We start from the raw sequence: 15,637 nt of genomic DNA, 5'->3' as shown, positions 1-15,637 counted from the left end.
GATGACAGTATAGGCAACTACCACAAGAAAGAATTTGAACATGTCCCAATTCGAATTTTGATTCCTAATCAAGATCTAGTGAATTTAACTCTAAGTAGCAGAAAAGAAGATTAAGAGTTCCTTTCCACAGCTTTATTAAGTTTTTATATTCACCTGGCTGTTGTCAAAAGTGACTTGATCATTCAAGAGATAGGGGACATTTGGCTTCTGGTTTGTGTGAGAGCTTTTCTTTCCCCATCAGCTCAACAGTCAGTCCCCAGATCTAGAGATGGAGAGCTTGGGACAAGGTCAGAATGAAACATCACCAGTCAATCCTGCTCAACAGGTAACTCTTGCAGCAATCCTTAAGGAAAGGGGTACAGGGTCTCTTCATGTTTCCATGGTAAGGTCCATAGCTGCTGCTTCATGGAATAAGCAAACAAAGCCCATGTTGTGTGACGGGTGGCAACACTTTCAGACTTGGATCCTGCACATTCTGATGTGTAAATTCCATGATAGGGCAAAAGCATGCCACTCCACACTAATGCTGCCCTCTCACTAAATTAAACCTTGGAAAAATAAGATGTGGCTTGGCTTTAAAACTCAGTGAACTATCTTTATGGTACAGTTGGTTTCCATAGCTGTAAACACAAAAGATCTATGGTTTCTGCCTACCCAGGATAGTCTTGTCTCCAGACAATGTCTTGATGATGCAAATGTTCTGGAACTAAATAGTGGTGATGGTGGCACAACACTGTGAATGTACTAAATGTCACTGATTTGTACGTATTTAATATGAATTAAATGTTAAAATGGTGAATTATATTTATGTATATTTTACCATAATAAAAATATGCATTGGAAGATGCATTTTTGTGACCCTGAGTTGTAACTGTATTTTTATTTGTGACATGTATATACCACCTACCTCATAGTAAGCCCTGATGTTTGAATGCATATATTTACATCTGCTTTTTGCAAATCTCAGGTCTGAGTGTTCCACTCTGTAGCATTTGGGTATCACCTAGGAATATGTGATTTATTGACATCCCTGCTTTGGGTGGGATTGAGAACTGTATTGACTGCATGAGCACATATATTTCCTTATAAAACTCTTTGGCTTTAGCACATATTTGCCTACTGTAGAAAATTCTCCTACCCACAGAGCAGGCTGGGAATGAAATGTGTGTCTGCCTTCTCCAAAGGCATCATATGGCTTTCTTAATGGATGGCAAACAGGAGAGAGAAAGGGGTTCTTAAAGAGTACAACTGAACCAGTTCCTGAGATTCTTCTTTCAGCCAGCTCAGCCTCCTATCACAGGACTCAAGACTCTCAGTTCTTCTAGACAAAGTCAATATTGTTCTTTTATAAAGCAAATATTATGAAAGGTGTCAGGTCTTTAAAACCTATACAAGCACAAAGTACAAAGGAGAAAGGTGTAGCTGGGAAAAACTCATGAAAGAGACAGTATCTGCCGAAGTCCTTGAGGCAGAGGATATTGAATACCTCCAAAAGAAAGGCTTCAGTAAAAGCCAAGGAAGCTTCACACTCGTCAAGACTGGCCCTGGCAGACAGGGAAGGATGGCCTTGAACACTGCGATGGAGGAAAATGCTCCCTGGACGATTTTTTCCCTCACTCCAGCCAGCATATTTCAGCTGCTTTTGCTATACCATATCTTTCCAGAAATATGAAGGCTTGTGAAAGATAAGCAAGCCTATGATGGCCACTGTGAAAAGGACCAGGGAGAATAGAACCATGAGGAAGACATAGGTGGAGTGGGAGAGAGGTGTGGACAATGGTTGCTCAGCTGGGATCATGTTGGTCAGGTTCAGCATGTAGCCCAAAGTCCAGCCGGCGTCGCTGCCCTGGATCTGCAAACAGTGGGGAAAGTCTGTTTGTGGTTGGCGGAGTTAGAAGAGTTATCACCTAGGGCTTAGAATTATTGGATCATGCATTGGAAGAGTTCAAACAATATAAATCACTGGCTGGGCACGGTGGCTCATGCCTGTAATCTCAGCACTTTGGGAGGCCAAGGAGGGAGGATCACTTGAGGCCAGGAGTTTGAGACTAGCCTGGGCAACATAGTGAGACCCTGTCTCTCTAAAAAATAAAATTAGCTGGGCACGGTGGAACATGTCTGTAGTCTCAGCTATTTGGGAGCCTGGGTGGGGAGGATCATTTAATCCCAGGAGTTTGAGGCTTCAGTGAGCTGTGATCATACCACTGCACTCCAGCCTGGGTGACAGCGTGAGACCATGTCTCTTAAAAAAAAAGTATATACACACACATACATCATGACTACCTCGTGTGTCAGTCCTAAATTTGACATAGGTATAATCTTTCAAACAAAATAAACTGCTGGAATTAAAGGAAGTCTGGAATATTATAACAAGGAAAAGATTTAAGTTTGAATTAGCAAGATCAGCACTGACAAGAGTGTAAGGACACTGTTATCCTCAGGCCTGCTACAGCCCTCTGTCTCAATGCTTTGTTTTGCTTGAAATCACCATATTTAATACAGGGGGTAAAATGTTTTCCCCACTAGTGAGCATGGGCTTAAAAAGGTAGAGACACACTGCTCCGGGTATTTTTGGTCAAGCATGAGTCGCTCAGCTGGGTTCTCTATTCCTGGATACCTGCAGGTGGTGCTATGGTAAAGCACAGCATTGAGGTTGCTTCTTCCGGACTCAGGCTAAGCCTGGCTTCTAAACAACGGTCTCATCATTCACAGCCACTCAGTCCCCTTCTTCACACAGAGCTTTCAGATTGGTCAACCTTGAAGTAATAACCAACAAGGATGATGAAAGCATGATCATACTTTCCCAGCTTATGGAAGGGGCCTTTCAGAGGGCTGCTGAAGTCAGCACACAGAGTCACTGTAGCTGCTGAAATGCTGTTACTTTAATATATCTCGTTTTGTGTTTTGTTTTGTAAGGAGTCACTGTTATGTGGGAAGGTGCAACTGAAAATGCAAGTAGCTGTCCTTAGAGAGGATGCTCACAGTGGGCCAACAGACCCAGGAGGGCTTGACACAGAATGCCAGGGTTTGAAGCAGAATGGCAGAACAGGACATCAAGCCAAAGCTACACCAGGCTGACTCCCCCCTTTTTCAAGCCCCAAACTGCTTCAGTCACTACCACCGAATCCCAACCTCCCCCCAGCCCAACAGGCCCCCAAATTACCTTGCCAATGAAATGGATGTGCTCCCAGGAATCAGCTGTGAAATGATAGCCTTGCAGAAGGAGGGAGAGAATGTAGGTACCAGAAAAGCAGTATTCACTCAGATACTTCTCCTTTACTCCAGCGTAAGATGTTTTTATCTAGAAGTGAAGTGAGGGGGAGATCATACTCGTATGATAGGCACCTCTCTGTGGCCCTCTTTTTCTCTACTAGCCCTGATGAAGAGAGGGGAAAGCCCCAGCTCCAGTGCACCTGAAGGTTGGTCTCTTCCAGAGGGTTTTGGGGGTGGTGCTGCACTCCTTCAGTGGGAGCAGGGTTTTATAGTTTAGGGTCTCTTAAGGAAGCTTTTCCTGCACAGGCTTCTATGAGATAATAACAGGTCCTCCAGGAAAAAAGTAGTTCCTGTGGTCTAGTAGGTTCTGAAACACTAAATTTCAGTACCTCTGTTCATGCCCTAGACTTTGTTTAATCTGAGTTTTCTATATGCTCTTGACCAGAGCCTTTGGCCCACAGCCATAAAAAGCCTTACCACTCACTTTAGTCCCTGGACTGGCAGCATCAGCATCACTTGGGAGCTGGTTAGTCCTCACCTTAAAACTACCAATTCAGAATCTGCATCCCAGTATGATTCCCAGGTGATTCACGTGCACAGTAAAGTTTGAGAAACACAGCTGTGGACACAGTTTAGGCAGCATTTTGCTGAGGACTGCTACCACTGCCAACATCTCACCTTCTATCTTCTGTCTTAATGTCTTTTTTTGCATCTGAGTCATGCAAAGTGGTTGTTTCCTTGAGTCCTTCCTATGTTTACTCATCCTACTCCCTACTAAAAATATTAAGAGCTGCTTGCCATCCCTTGCCCTTACCTAGCCTAGCTGTTGTGAATATACACCCAGATACCCACAGCCTGCTCTGCAACTCTCCTGCCCTCAATTTGAGGACAACAGGCCAGGACCTCTCTAGTTCAGCCTGGACTTCTGTCTGCTGCCCCATTCCTCAGCCCTTCAGATAGGCATTCCCTCCTGGATACCCTTGGCAGAGAGAGAACATTTGTTATGCATGCATCATGTACCATCTGGAACTATGCCAGATGTTTTATATGTAGTATCTCCTTGATGCCTAAACCACACCCCTCTTTTCCCAGATTTCTCTCCCTTCCGTGGGTCCTAACCCATATGCAAATCCTAACCGCTGGCTGGGGTCTGTTTCTCACTTGGTTCTTGCCTGTCCCCAGTTTCTGGAAGGATAAGTCCATAACTAGACTGCCTTGTCTTGCTCTGATGAAATCCTCAGAATGACCCAGCTTGGAGCTTGTCTTTTCAGCACAGTTCTGGAAATTATCCTTTGATTGATTCCTCTGCATGTGACATCCTCTTGAGACCTTGGTGTGGACATCAGTTGGCATTGCCTGTCCAGGTTCCTACCCCTTCCTTTCAGTCACTGCATTCTGCTTTCCCTTTGTGAAAAGACCTCCTCCCCTATTGAAGTAGTCTTGGGCCTGTCAATTGAAGGATGCCTATGGGACACAAAATCCCAAGAATCTACTTAGGTCCAACTTGAAAGTGCTGAGCCCCTGTAGGTCCTTGAAGGCTGGCCTATCCCTTGTGGGGGGCTGGGAGATGCCATTTTGGCCTAATTTCCCTGAATTCTTTAATACTCCTATTCCCCTCCTCCTTCTGGAAATCTGTACATTGGCTATGCAGTCTGGCCTCCTGAAGGTTATGATAGTAGCCAAAAATATAGAAGCCAAAAAGGCATCCACCTTCTTCATCAATCCAGAATTGATCATGCTCATGCCTGTGGGTGGATCACTATGTGCTTTCCAAATTGGGAGGGGAAGTCTACTCTCCTCTCTCCTCTCTCTCCCACCTTCCCCTCTCTCTTCTCTCCTTTCTATTCCCAGGGCAGTGGAACATGATGAGGTTCTTTTCCCTTCATGGATATCCTCTTTCTGCCCTCCACATAAAGGGGCATTGATGGATCTTCAAGAATGGGATGCCTTTCCCTAGAAAGGCTAAATATTCATGAGGCTGAATGTGAGGATCCAGAGTACACTGAAATATAACTGGTCATCAGTACACATAGAATCTGATCACATTGTTCACTTGGGCTGACCAGATCTTGGATGACCAGATTTTCAGAGTAGAAAATTGGCTGTGTTCTGGCTGCTGAAAGATTCTACTAGCCCTCTAATGAAGCTGCCAGAAGACAACCATGGAGTCTCCCTTCCACTCACTCTCCTGGTCTCTCCACTTCAGAGACCCAATGGCTTCAGGCACCTGACTGAGCGTCAGCAGGCGTGGTTTGCATTTTATTTCCCTTGCCAAAGCAGGGGAAGGCAGCATGATAGGATATGCGTAAAGCACAGCAAGCAAATGTCCACCACTGTCAACACATAGTACATGCTTAAACATTGTTAATTATCTCTCTACCAAAGGTGTTTAGGAGGAACATTCCCAAACACAAGCCATACTGGAGTAGCAGTCCATGATGAAGTTAGGAGGGGAAGAAGAAAGAGTCACCTTCTAACAATGTACTTGGCAAAACTATGCTTTCTACCTGGGTGGACGATGCAGCTTGGGAAAGTGAACCCTGGGTCATAACATCCACCTCAATGCTGTAGGCTCTGGGTGAAGACAGGGGTCTAACCCTGCAACCCCTTCCCCAAATGCTTCAGGAATTCTCCCAAATGCAGGCCCTTCTTAGCTTACTTCCAGGGCCTCTGAACAACTCCCCACATGACTTACCTGAGCAGAACTACAGGTCTAAATATAAGCATTCCCAGCCTAACATAATCTTATGAAGTAAAAAATGAGATGTGGATAAGAGAGGAAACCTGACAGAACTTTTTTTTTTTTTTTAATTTTTGAGATGGAGTCCTGCTCTGTCACCCAGGCTGGAGTGCAGTGGCACAATCTCAGCTCACTGCAAGCTCCGCCTCCTGGGTTCATGCCATTCTCCTGCCTCAGCCTCCCAAGTAGCTGGGACTACAGGTGCCCACCACCACGCCTGGCTAATTTTTTTTGTATTTTTAGTAGAGACGGGGTTTCACCATGTTAGCCAGGATGAGAACTTTTAATCTAAACCAGAAGTAATTTTTTTTCAAAGAGCAGCCTAAATCTGCTTCCTCAGCAGCCACATGTAGGCCTGGTCTCAAATTGCCTCCACTCTAACATGCTTATCTTCCTCCACAGATCACCGCCAGATGCAAAAAACCACCGCTAAGCATTTTGTAAAATGCTGAGACATATTTGAGCAACTCTTGATGAAGGCCCTGACCACATTTCTTTCATGTTCTAGACAAAATACCTGGAGAGAATGGCAAGCCTCCAGGCTCTTGCTCAGCCTTTCTTCCCCCTTGTCAGTGCAGTCAGGGATAAGCATCTATTTTTAATTAATAGTATTTCTTAAGAATGAAAACACCATTCACTTTTGCAACTGTCAACTTAAGTACAGCTGCTGTTTTGAGCTATGTCTTTTATAATCGGAGTGGATTCCATACCTCTCATCCCTGGATTTTCATCTTGTGGCACTGGATGTTGAATGGCTCAGTGCCTCTGATAAGAAAAAAATTGTGCTTCAAGTTTATGAATAAGTAGGAGATATCTTGGACCTGGGAAATGGAGAGGATTTTACCACAATCGTATCTGTGGCAGACTCTGCACATTGCCTGCTTTCTTGCTAACAGAACCCTGATTTGGGGACTGAAGGAGGAGAGTGGGCCACAATGTGCCCAGCTCGAGGCAGTGGCTCATGATAGGTCTAAGCTCTAAACTGGTCACAAAATTCTGCACCTGGTTTTCCCAGTCAATCCTGGCCATTGAGATATAAGGGGAAGACTGCTGAGTCTGGGATAGCTTTTGCTTTCCTGTAAAAAGGAACAGATGTATCTGGTTCTACCCCTTTTCTGACCTTTCTGAACATGGCTGTGATGCCTGAAGCCACAGCCACCATCTTGTGTCCATGAAGAAACAGGCACAACAGCAGAGCTGAAGAAGCAATGGCTGAGATAGAGCAGAGCTGCTGACCCCATGCCAGCAGCTGCCTACTGCCAGACTTTGTATTAGGTGAGAAAAAAATAAGATCTTATTTAAGCCACTGGATGTCAAGTTATCAAGGAATGCTGATAAATTCATTCCTGAGTCCACCATCTGGTCTTCTCTAACACATTTGCTGGATCTTGATCAAACCAGCAGGAGTTTCAGAGCAGACTCACATCCTCTGCATCAGCAAGGACACAGGGCACTCATGCTGTTAGAGCTGCTGTGCCTAGTCACTTACCTCCTCCCAAGGCTGAGCACAGAACTTTTTCATCATCTCAGTCACCTTTTCCTGAGAGACTTTCTCTGATGTCAAGTTTAAAAACTTCATCACAAAGTAAAAAGCTGAAAATGCCTACAAGAGAAAATTGCAGTTTTAGGCTGTGTTCCACACAGAGGGATGCCAACTTGCTCTCCTAAAGGCCGCATCCCTTGTGCAGGTACCTGGAAAGTTCTGCTGAGTAAATTAACACACAAAGTGATATTGCAGGCCCAACAGCTGTTTCCTTCCTGGAAGAGGAGCCACTTTGCTGCTGACACACATTTCTAAGCCACCTGGCAGTTACTTTTCTCCATAATTGTAATAGAAGAGTCAGGGAGAAAGAAAAATGGGGAAAGAGAATAAGAAAAGAGAGAGAAAGGGGTTGCAAAAATCCCATTTAAAAATACTATGTACTACATATGAATGTTTAATAAATATAAAAAACTGGAAAATTCTATACAACACTATTGAGTTATCTCTGAGTAGCGAAATTGGTTCTTTCCCCTTGTGCTTATTTTTTGCCTATTTTCTATAATGAATATGTACTGCTTTCCTTTAAAAAATCCATCTTTATTCAACAAATATTTATTACAGGTCTACTATGGGCTAGGTACTATTTTAGACACAACTGAAATTTTTAAAAAATCATCATCATCAAACATAACTATAAAAAAAGTTAAAAGTTCAAATCAGTAAAACAAAAAAAATTCTATTAAAATGACCTCTAAATTCTACGACTTAGTGACAACTGCTATTAAATATAGTATATAGGCTTCTAGCATTTTTCTCATTCTATGATACATATATAATGTTTATTATACTTCATACCACCCTATAACTGCCTTTTTTACTCTTTTAATAGAGCATAATTTAAAGGGGAAAAAATAATTGAGCAGAGCTTGCTAGATGAGGCAATTCAAACCCCAACTCTAGTGCTTTTCCTCTTTCCTACCCAAAAAGGTGCCAGTTTTTAGGGGGAAATCATGTTGGATATTAAAGGAGCACATCATTTGTTCATTCAGCAAACACACTGAGCTCTGTTTGCTAGACACTGTGCTGAGTCATAGTTTACTGAGATTATTTGAGGGGGGCATAAAGTTTTCCCTGTGGCAAACACGGTTAGATTGGGGATTATAATTTGCCTTCTGTAAAATTACTTAACTAGAAGTGAATGTAGAAAGCAAATGTGATTCCCAAAGTGTAATTCGCATAGGCAAAGAAACAGAGTTTTGGTAGGCAAAGAAACAGGAGGTAGCAGAGATCCCATTGGGGGCTCACTGTGACTCAGAGATGAGGAAAAATATCCTCCACCAGGCAATTTCCTGCTGCAAACAGGCCGTATGCCTCAGTTCCAATTGACATAAACCCAGTGCTAGCTTCTTAAAAGTTGCATTTTTCAATATTCTTATACATATATATCTAATAACATAAGTGTGAGCATATTAGTCCTTTTTAATAAATTTTCCTTTTTTTGGCTTGATTTTTTTTCTTCCACTTTCAGTCCCAACAGGAGTTCATACTAACAACTTAATATGAAGCCTTCCATTTTCCCCATGCTCCTATAATCATATACACACACACACATATAAAGGGTTTGTTTTAGAAATGAAATTTTAAACAGATTCTTCACCTTGCTTTTCTTAACAATCCTTTATAGAAATCCCTCCAAGTCAGCTGGGGCCACTCTAATGGCCACATAAGAGTCTACGGTGTAGATGTATCTTAATTTATTCAACAACTCTCTACTGGTAGATATTCTCCTGATTTCCAGCAATTTCCCCTATGAGCAATGGTATAAATACATTTAGCCTCTGAACTGGTATGCTCATTCCTCTAGGAAGTCGAGCTCTGCAGAAACTGGAGAGCCTCCATATGCCCTGAACTCAGGAATTCCAGCACTTCCATTATCATTGTATCCCAGGTGCAGAAAAAGATCGTGGTATGGTCCTATTTCTGCCCTCTTAACCCAAGCCACTATCATCTCGTGTGGATACTGCAATGGCCTCTTAATTAGTCTCCACATTAGCTTTCTGGTTCTAGTCCAACCCATCCTACAAACAGCAGTCACAGGAATCTTTTAAAAACAAATCTGATCATATCACTCCCCTGCTTAAAACCTTTGGTGGCTCCTAGTTATACTTAGAATAAAAATCAAATCCTATAAGGTCTCTGAAAACCAGGCATGTTCTAGCCCTGCCCCCATGCCCACCATACCCAGCACCCTGGCTTTCAATCCCCGCCAAGCCTTTCCTCCCCTAGAACCTGTACACTTGCTATTCCCTCTGCTGGAATTCCCTGGACTTCCACTTCTCCTCCTTAGAGGGGTCTCTAGGACCCTCTGTTATCTGCTTTCACAGGACTGTCTCTTTCTTCCCAGCAGTTACTTTTTTTTTTTTTTTGAGATGGAGTCTTGCTCTGTCGCCCAGGCTGGAGTGCAGTGGCGCGATCTCAGCTCACTGCAAGCTCTGCGTCCGGGTTCACGCCATTCTCCTGCCTCAGCCTCCCGAGTAGCTGGGATTACAGGCGCCTGCCACCACGCCCGGCTAATTTGTATTTTTAGTAGAGACGGGGTTTCACCGCGTTAGCCAGGATGGTCTCGATCTCCTAACCTCGTGATCCGCCCGCGTCGGCCTCCCAAAGTGCTGGGATTACAGGCGTAAGCCACCGCGACCGGCCCCAGCAGTTCCTTTTGATGTGCAGCAGTCGGATTTGCCTTTGTTTGTGTTTCTGGTCTCATGTCTGCCTGCTTTCTAGAATGCCAACTCTGTGATGGCAGGCACGGAATTTCCCTTGTTCTTGGTTGAATCTGCCCTCACTAACATGGCACTTGGCACATGTGAGTGCTCCGTAAATAAGTGGCAGAAAACTGCTCTCTCTCTAGTTCCTAAGGCACAACAATCTCTGTTAAATCTGGATAAATTTATATATGCTTGGATTCGCATAAATAATGCCTGGAAAAGTTCTTCCTGTTTATTACAACTACTCCTCATTTTTCCTCTAGTGAACTGATGGTGGGGTGAGAGGGAGAAGAGACCTTTTAGTTTTTACTTTAAGCTTTTTGTACAGTTTTTTTTTTTTATAATGAGCATGCAATAAAGCACTAATAAATATTTCCTTAAATTGTTACATTTCAAAAGACTTTCTGAAATTAATCCTAGAGCTTATTCTATTAGCAAAAGTCTCAATGAGGTAAGCATCTAGAAACTCTCTTGCTCTTGCTAAGTAGTGACATTTGCTTTATAAAGTAAGTACAAATTATAAAAAACAGATCAACAAACAAAAAATTTCTATGAGGTAGATTTAGCAACATATTGAGCCTTCAGTAGGATACATAGGGATCAAGTCAGCAGGGCCTCCTGGTCCATGCCACCTCCAACCCCCCAAGACACTACATGCCATGGGCTCTTGAAAAATTTCCCATGACCTTCAGAAGTCTCCCTCTGGCATCTCAGAATCTTGCTCTTATTTATTTCTCAAAACATGAAGTTTCCCTATTCATTTCTTTTCCTTCAAAATAGAAATGTCTTTAAAATGCTGGCTTATTCAAAAAAAACACGTTTATTATATAGAATTTAAATAATACAAGTTAAAAATGGAAGTCCCTCCTTAATCTAACCATCCTCTAGAGATGTACACTTTTTAACAATTTACTGTTTAATATCTATAGCAAATAGATATGTAATAGAAAATAGTGAATATATATTTATATAATTAGATATGTGTATATGTATATGTATAACCTAAATATGATGATACTAGACAAATTTTTTATAATACTGCTTTGTTTTACTTAATACATCATGTGTCCTTGCTGCAAATGCCATGATTTCATTCCTTTTTATGGCTGAGTAGTATTCCATAGTGTGTGTATATACATTTATGTGTGTGTATATATATATATATATATATATATGCATACATATATATATTTACCACATTTTCTTTGTCCACTTGTTGATTGATGGGCATTTGGACTGGTTCCATATTTTTGCAACTGTGAATTGTGTTGCTGTGAACATGTGTGTGCAAGTGTCTTTTTCATACAATGACTTATTTTCCTCTGGGTAGATATCCAGTAGTGGGATTGCTGGATCAAACAGTAGTTCTACTTTTAGTTCCTTAAGGAGTCTCTATACTGTTTTCCATAGTGGTTGTACTGGTTTACATTCCCACCAGCAGTGCAAAAGTGTTCCCTTTACACCACATCCATGCCAACATCTATTATTTTTTGATTTTTAAATTATGGCCATTCTTGCAGGAGAGTAAGGTAGTGTCTCACTGTGGTTTTAATTTGCATTTCCCTGATAATTAGTGATGTTGAGCATTTTTTCATGTTTGTTGGCCATTTGTATATCTTCTTTTAAGAATGGTCTAGCGAAATGAATGAATTGAAGTGAGAAGGGAAGTTTAGAGAAAAAAGAATAAAGAGAAACAGACAAAGCCTCCAAGAAATATGGGATTATGTGAAAAGACCAAATCTACGTCTGATTGGTGTACCTGAAAGTGACGGGGAGAATGGAACCAAGTTGGAAAACACTCTGCGGGATATTATCCAGGAGAACTTCCCCAATCTAGCAAGGCAAGCCAACATTCAAATTAAGGAAATACAGAGAACACCACAAAGATACTCCTCGAGAAGAGCAACTCCAAGACACATAATTATCAGATTCACCAAAGTTGAAATGAAGGAAAAAATGTTAAGGGCAGCCAGAGAGAAAGGTCGGGTTACCCACAAAGGGAAGCCCATCAGACTAACAGCAGATATTTTGGCAGAAACTCTATAAGCCAGAAGAGAGTGGTAGCCAATATTCAACATTCTTAAAGAAAAGAATTTTCAACCCAGAATTTCATGTCCAGCCAACCTAAGCTTCATAAGTGAAGGAGAAATAAAATACTTTACAGACAAGCAAACACTGAGAGATTTTGTCACCACCAGGCCTGCCCTAAAAGAGCTCCTGAAGGAAGCACTAAACATGGAAAGGAACAACTGGTACCAGCCACTGCAAAAACATGCCAAATTGTAAAGACCATCAAGGCTAGGAAGAAACTGCATCAACTAACGAGCAAAATAACCAGCTAACATCATAATGACAGGATCAAATTCACACATAACAATATTAACCTTAAATGTAAATGGGCTAAATGCTCCAATTAAAAGACACAGACTGGCAAATTGGATAAAGAGTCAAGACCCATCAGTGTGCTGTATTCAGGAAACCCATCTCACGTGCAGAGACACACATAGGCTCAAAATAAAGGGATGGAGGAAGATCTATCAAGCAAATAGAAAACAAAAAAAGGCAGGGGTTGCAATCCTAGTCTCAGATAAAACAGACTTTAAACCAACAAAGATCAAAAGAGACAAGGCCATTACATAATGGTAAAGGGATCAATTCAACAAGAAGGGCTAACTATCCTAAATATATATGCACCCAATACAAGAGCACCCAAATTCATAAAGCAAGTCCTTAGTGACCTACAAAGAGACTTAGGCTCCCACACAATAATAATGGGAGACTTTAACACCCCACTGTCAACATTAGACAGATCAAGGAGACAGAAAGTTAACAAGGATATCCAGGAATTGAACTCAGCTCTGCACCAAGTGGACCTAATAGACATCTACAGAACTCTCCACCCCTAAGCAACAGAATATACATTCTTTTCAGCGCCACACCACACTTATTCCAAAATTGACCACATAGTTGGAAGTAAAGCACTCCTCAGCAAATGTAAAAGAACAGAAATTATAACAAACTGTCTCTCAGACCACAGTGCAATCAAACTAGAACTCAGGATTAAGAAACTCACTCAAAACTGCTCAACTACATGGAAACTGAACAACCTGCTCCTGAATGACTACTGGGTACGTAACGAAATGAAGGCAGAAATAAAGATGTTCTTTGAAACCAACGAGAACAAAGACACAACATACCAGAATCTCTGGGACACATTCAAAGCAGTATGTAGAGGGAAATTTATGGCACTAAATGCCCACAAGAGAAAGCAGGAAAGATCTAAAATTGACACCCTAACATCACAATTAAAAGAACTAGAGAAGCAAGAGCAAACATATTCAAAAGCTAGCAGAAGGCAAGAAATAACTAAGATCAGAGCAGAACTGAAGGAAATAGAGACACAAAAAGCCCTTCAACAAATCAGTGAATCCAGGAGCTGGTTTTTTGAAAAGATCAACAAAATTGATAGACTGCTAGCAAGACTAATAAAGAAGAAAACAGGGAAGAATCAAACAGATGCAATAAAAAATGGTAAAGGGGATATCACCACCGATCCCACAGAAATACAAACTACCATCAGAGAATACTATAAACACCTCTATGCAAATAAACTAGAAAATCTAGAAGAAATAGATAAATTCCTCGACACACACACCCTCCCAAGACTAAACGAGGAAGAAGTTGAATCTCTGAATAGACCAATAACAGGCTCTGAAATTGAGGCAATAATTAATAGCTTACCAACCAAAAGAAGTCCAGGACCAGATGGATTCACAGCCGAATTCTACCAGAGATACAAGGAGGAGCTGGTACCATTCCTTCTGAAACTATTCCAATCAATAGAAAAAGAGGGAATCTGCCCTAACTCATTTTATGAGGCCAGCATCATCCTGATACCAAAGCTTGGCAGAGACACAACAAAAAAAGAGAATTTTAGACCAATATCCTTGATGAATATTGATGCAAAAATCCTCAATAAAATACTGGCAAACCGAATCCAGCAGCACATCAAAAAGCTTATCCACCATGATCAAGTGGGCTTCATCCCTGGGATGGAAGGCTGGATCAACATACGAAAATCAATAAACGTAATCCAGTATATAAACAGAACCAAAGACAAAAGCCACATGATTATCTCAATAGATGCAGAAAAGGCCTTTGACAAAATTCAACAACTCTTCATGCTAAAAACTCTCAATAAATTAGGTAATGATGGGACATATCTCAAAATAATAAGAGCTATCTATGACAAACCCACAGCCAATATCATACTGAATGGGCAAAAACTGGAAGCATTCCCTTTGAAAACTGGCACAAGACAGGGATGCCCTCTCTCACCACTCCTATTCAACATAGTGTTGGAAGTTCTGGCCAGGGCAGTCAGGCAGGAGAAGGAAATAAAGGGCATTCAATTAGGAAAAGAGGAAGTCAAATTGTCCCTGTTTGCAGATGACATGATTGTATATCTAGAAAACCCCATCATCTCAGCCCAAAATCTCCTTAAGCTGATAAACAACTTCAGCAAAGTCTCAGGATACAAAATCAATGTGCAAAAACCACAAGCGTTCTTATACACCAATAACAGACAAACAGAGAGCCAAATCATGAGTGAACTCCCATTCACAATTGCTTCAAAGAGAATAAAATACCTGGGAGTCCAACTTACAAGGGATGTGAAGGACCTCTTCAAGGAGAACTACAAACCACTGCTCAATGAAATAAAAGAGGATACAAACAAACGGAAGAACATTTCATGCTCATGGGTAGGAAGAATCAATGTCGTGAAAATGGCCATACTGCCCAAGGTAATTTATAGATTCAATGCCATCCCCATCAAGCTACCAATAACTTTCTTCACAGAATTGGAAAAAAATACTTTAAAGTTCATATGGAACCAAAAAAGAGCCTGCATTGCCAAGTCAATCCTAAGCCAAAAGAACAAAGCTGAAGGCATCACGCTACCTGACTTCAAACTATACTACAAGGCTACAGTAACCAAAACAGCATGGTACTGGTACCAAAACAGAGATATAGACCAATGGAACAGAACAGAGCCCTCAGAAATAATGCCACATATCTACAACTATCTGATCTTTGACAAACCTGAGAAAAACAAGAAATGGGGAAAGGAGTCCCTATTTAATAAATGGTGCTGGGAAAACTGGCTAGCCATACATAGAAAGCTGAAACTGGATCCCTTCCTTACACCTTAGACAAAAATTAATTCAAGATGGATTAAAGACTTACATGTTAGACCCAAAACCATAAAAACCCTAGAAGAAAACCTAGGCAATACTATTCAGGACATGGGCATGGGCAAAGACTTCATGTCTAATACACCAAAAGCAATGGCAACAAAAGCCAAAATTGACAAATGGGATCTAATTAAACTAAAGAGCTTCTGCACAGCAAAAGAAACTACCATCAGAGTGAACA

General features: G+C 41.5%; 2 protein-coding genes across 12 annotated transcripts in view; both read right to left on the bottom strand.

Annotated features, from left to right (window-relative positions):
* Positions 1-3,251, bottom strand: part of CC2D2B (coiled-coil and C2 domain containing 2B) — a 170,277-nt gene extending 167,026 nt beyond the window's left edge. The window contains exon 1 of the mRNA XM_054660392.2: positions 3,164-3,251. The gene's annotated coding sequence lies outside the window, so the exon portion shown is untranslated. The remainder of the gene's footprint in view (positions 1-3,163) is intronic.
* Positions 1-15,637, bottom strand: part of ENTPD1 (ectonucleoside triphosphate diphosphohydrolase 1) — a 207,696-nt gene that overhangs the window by 33,840 nt on the left and 158,219 nt on the right. For 5 of the 11 annotated variants that reach the window (XM_063782057.1, XM_063782059.1, XM_003312700.7 and 2 more), the window contains 3 exons: positions 7,443-7,556; positions 3,164-3,301; positions 118-1,852 (listed from right to left, as the gene is read on the bottom strand). In XM_063782057.1, the coding sequence (XP_063638127.1) occupies positions 1,646-1,852; positions 3,164-3,301; positions 7,443-7,556 (459 nt within the window). In that variant the 3' untranslated portion in view covers positions 118-1,645. Of the gene's footprint in view, positions 1-117; positions 1,853-2,617; positions 2,757-3,163; positions 3,302-7,442; positions 7,557-15,637 lie in introns of those variants that run through there. The other 6 variants (XR_010146994.1, XR_010146993.1, XR_010146995.1 and 3 more) reach the window with 2 other exon arrangements.

Source organism: Pan troglodytes, chromosome 8, assembly GCF_028858775.2.
Source record: "Pan troglodytes isolate AG18354 chromosome 8, NHGRI_mPanTro3-v2.0_pri, whole genome shotgun sequence".
NCBI classification, from domain to species: Eukaryota; Metazoa; Chordata; class Mammalia; order Primates; family Hominidae; genus Pan; species Pan troglodytes.
The sequence above is the reverse complement of the archived record's forward strand: the minus strand, read 5'-3'. Positions and strand labels throughout refer to the sequence as shown.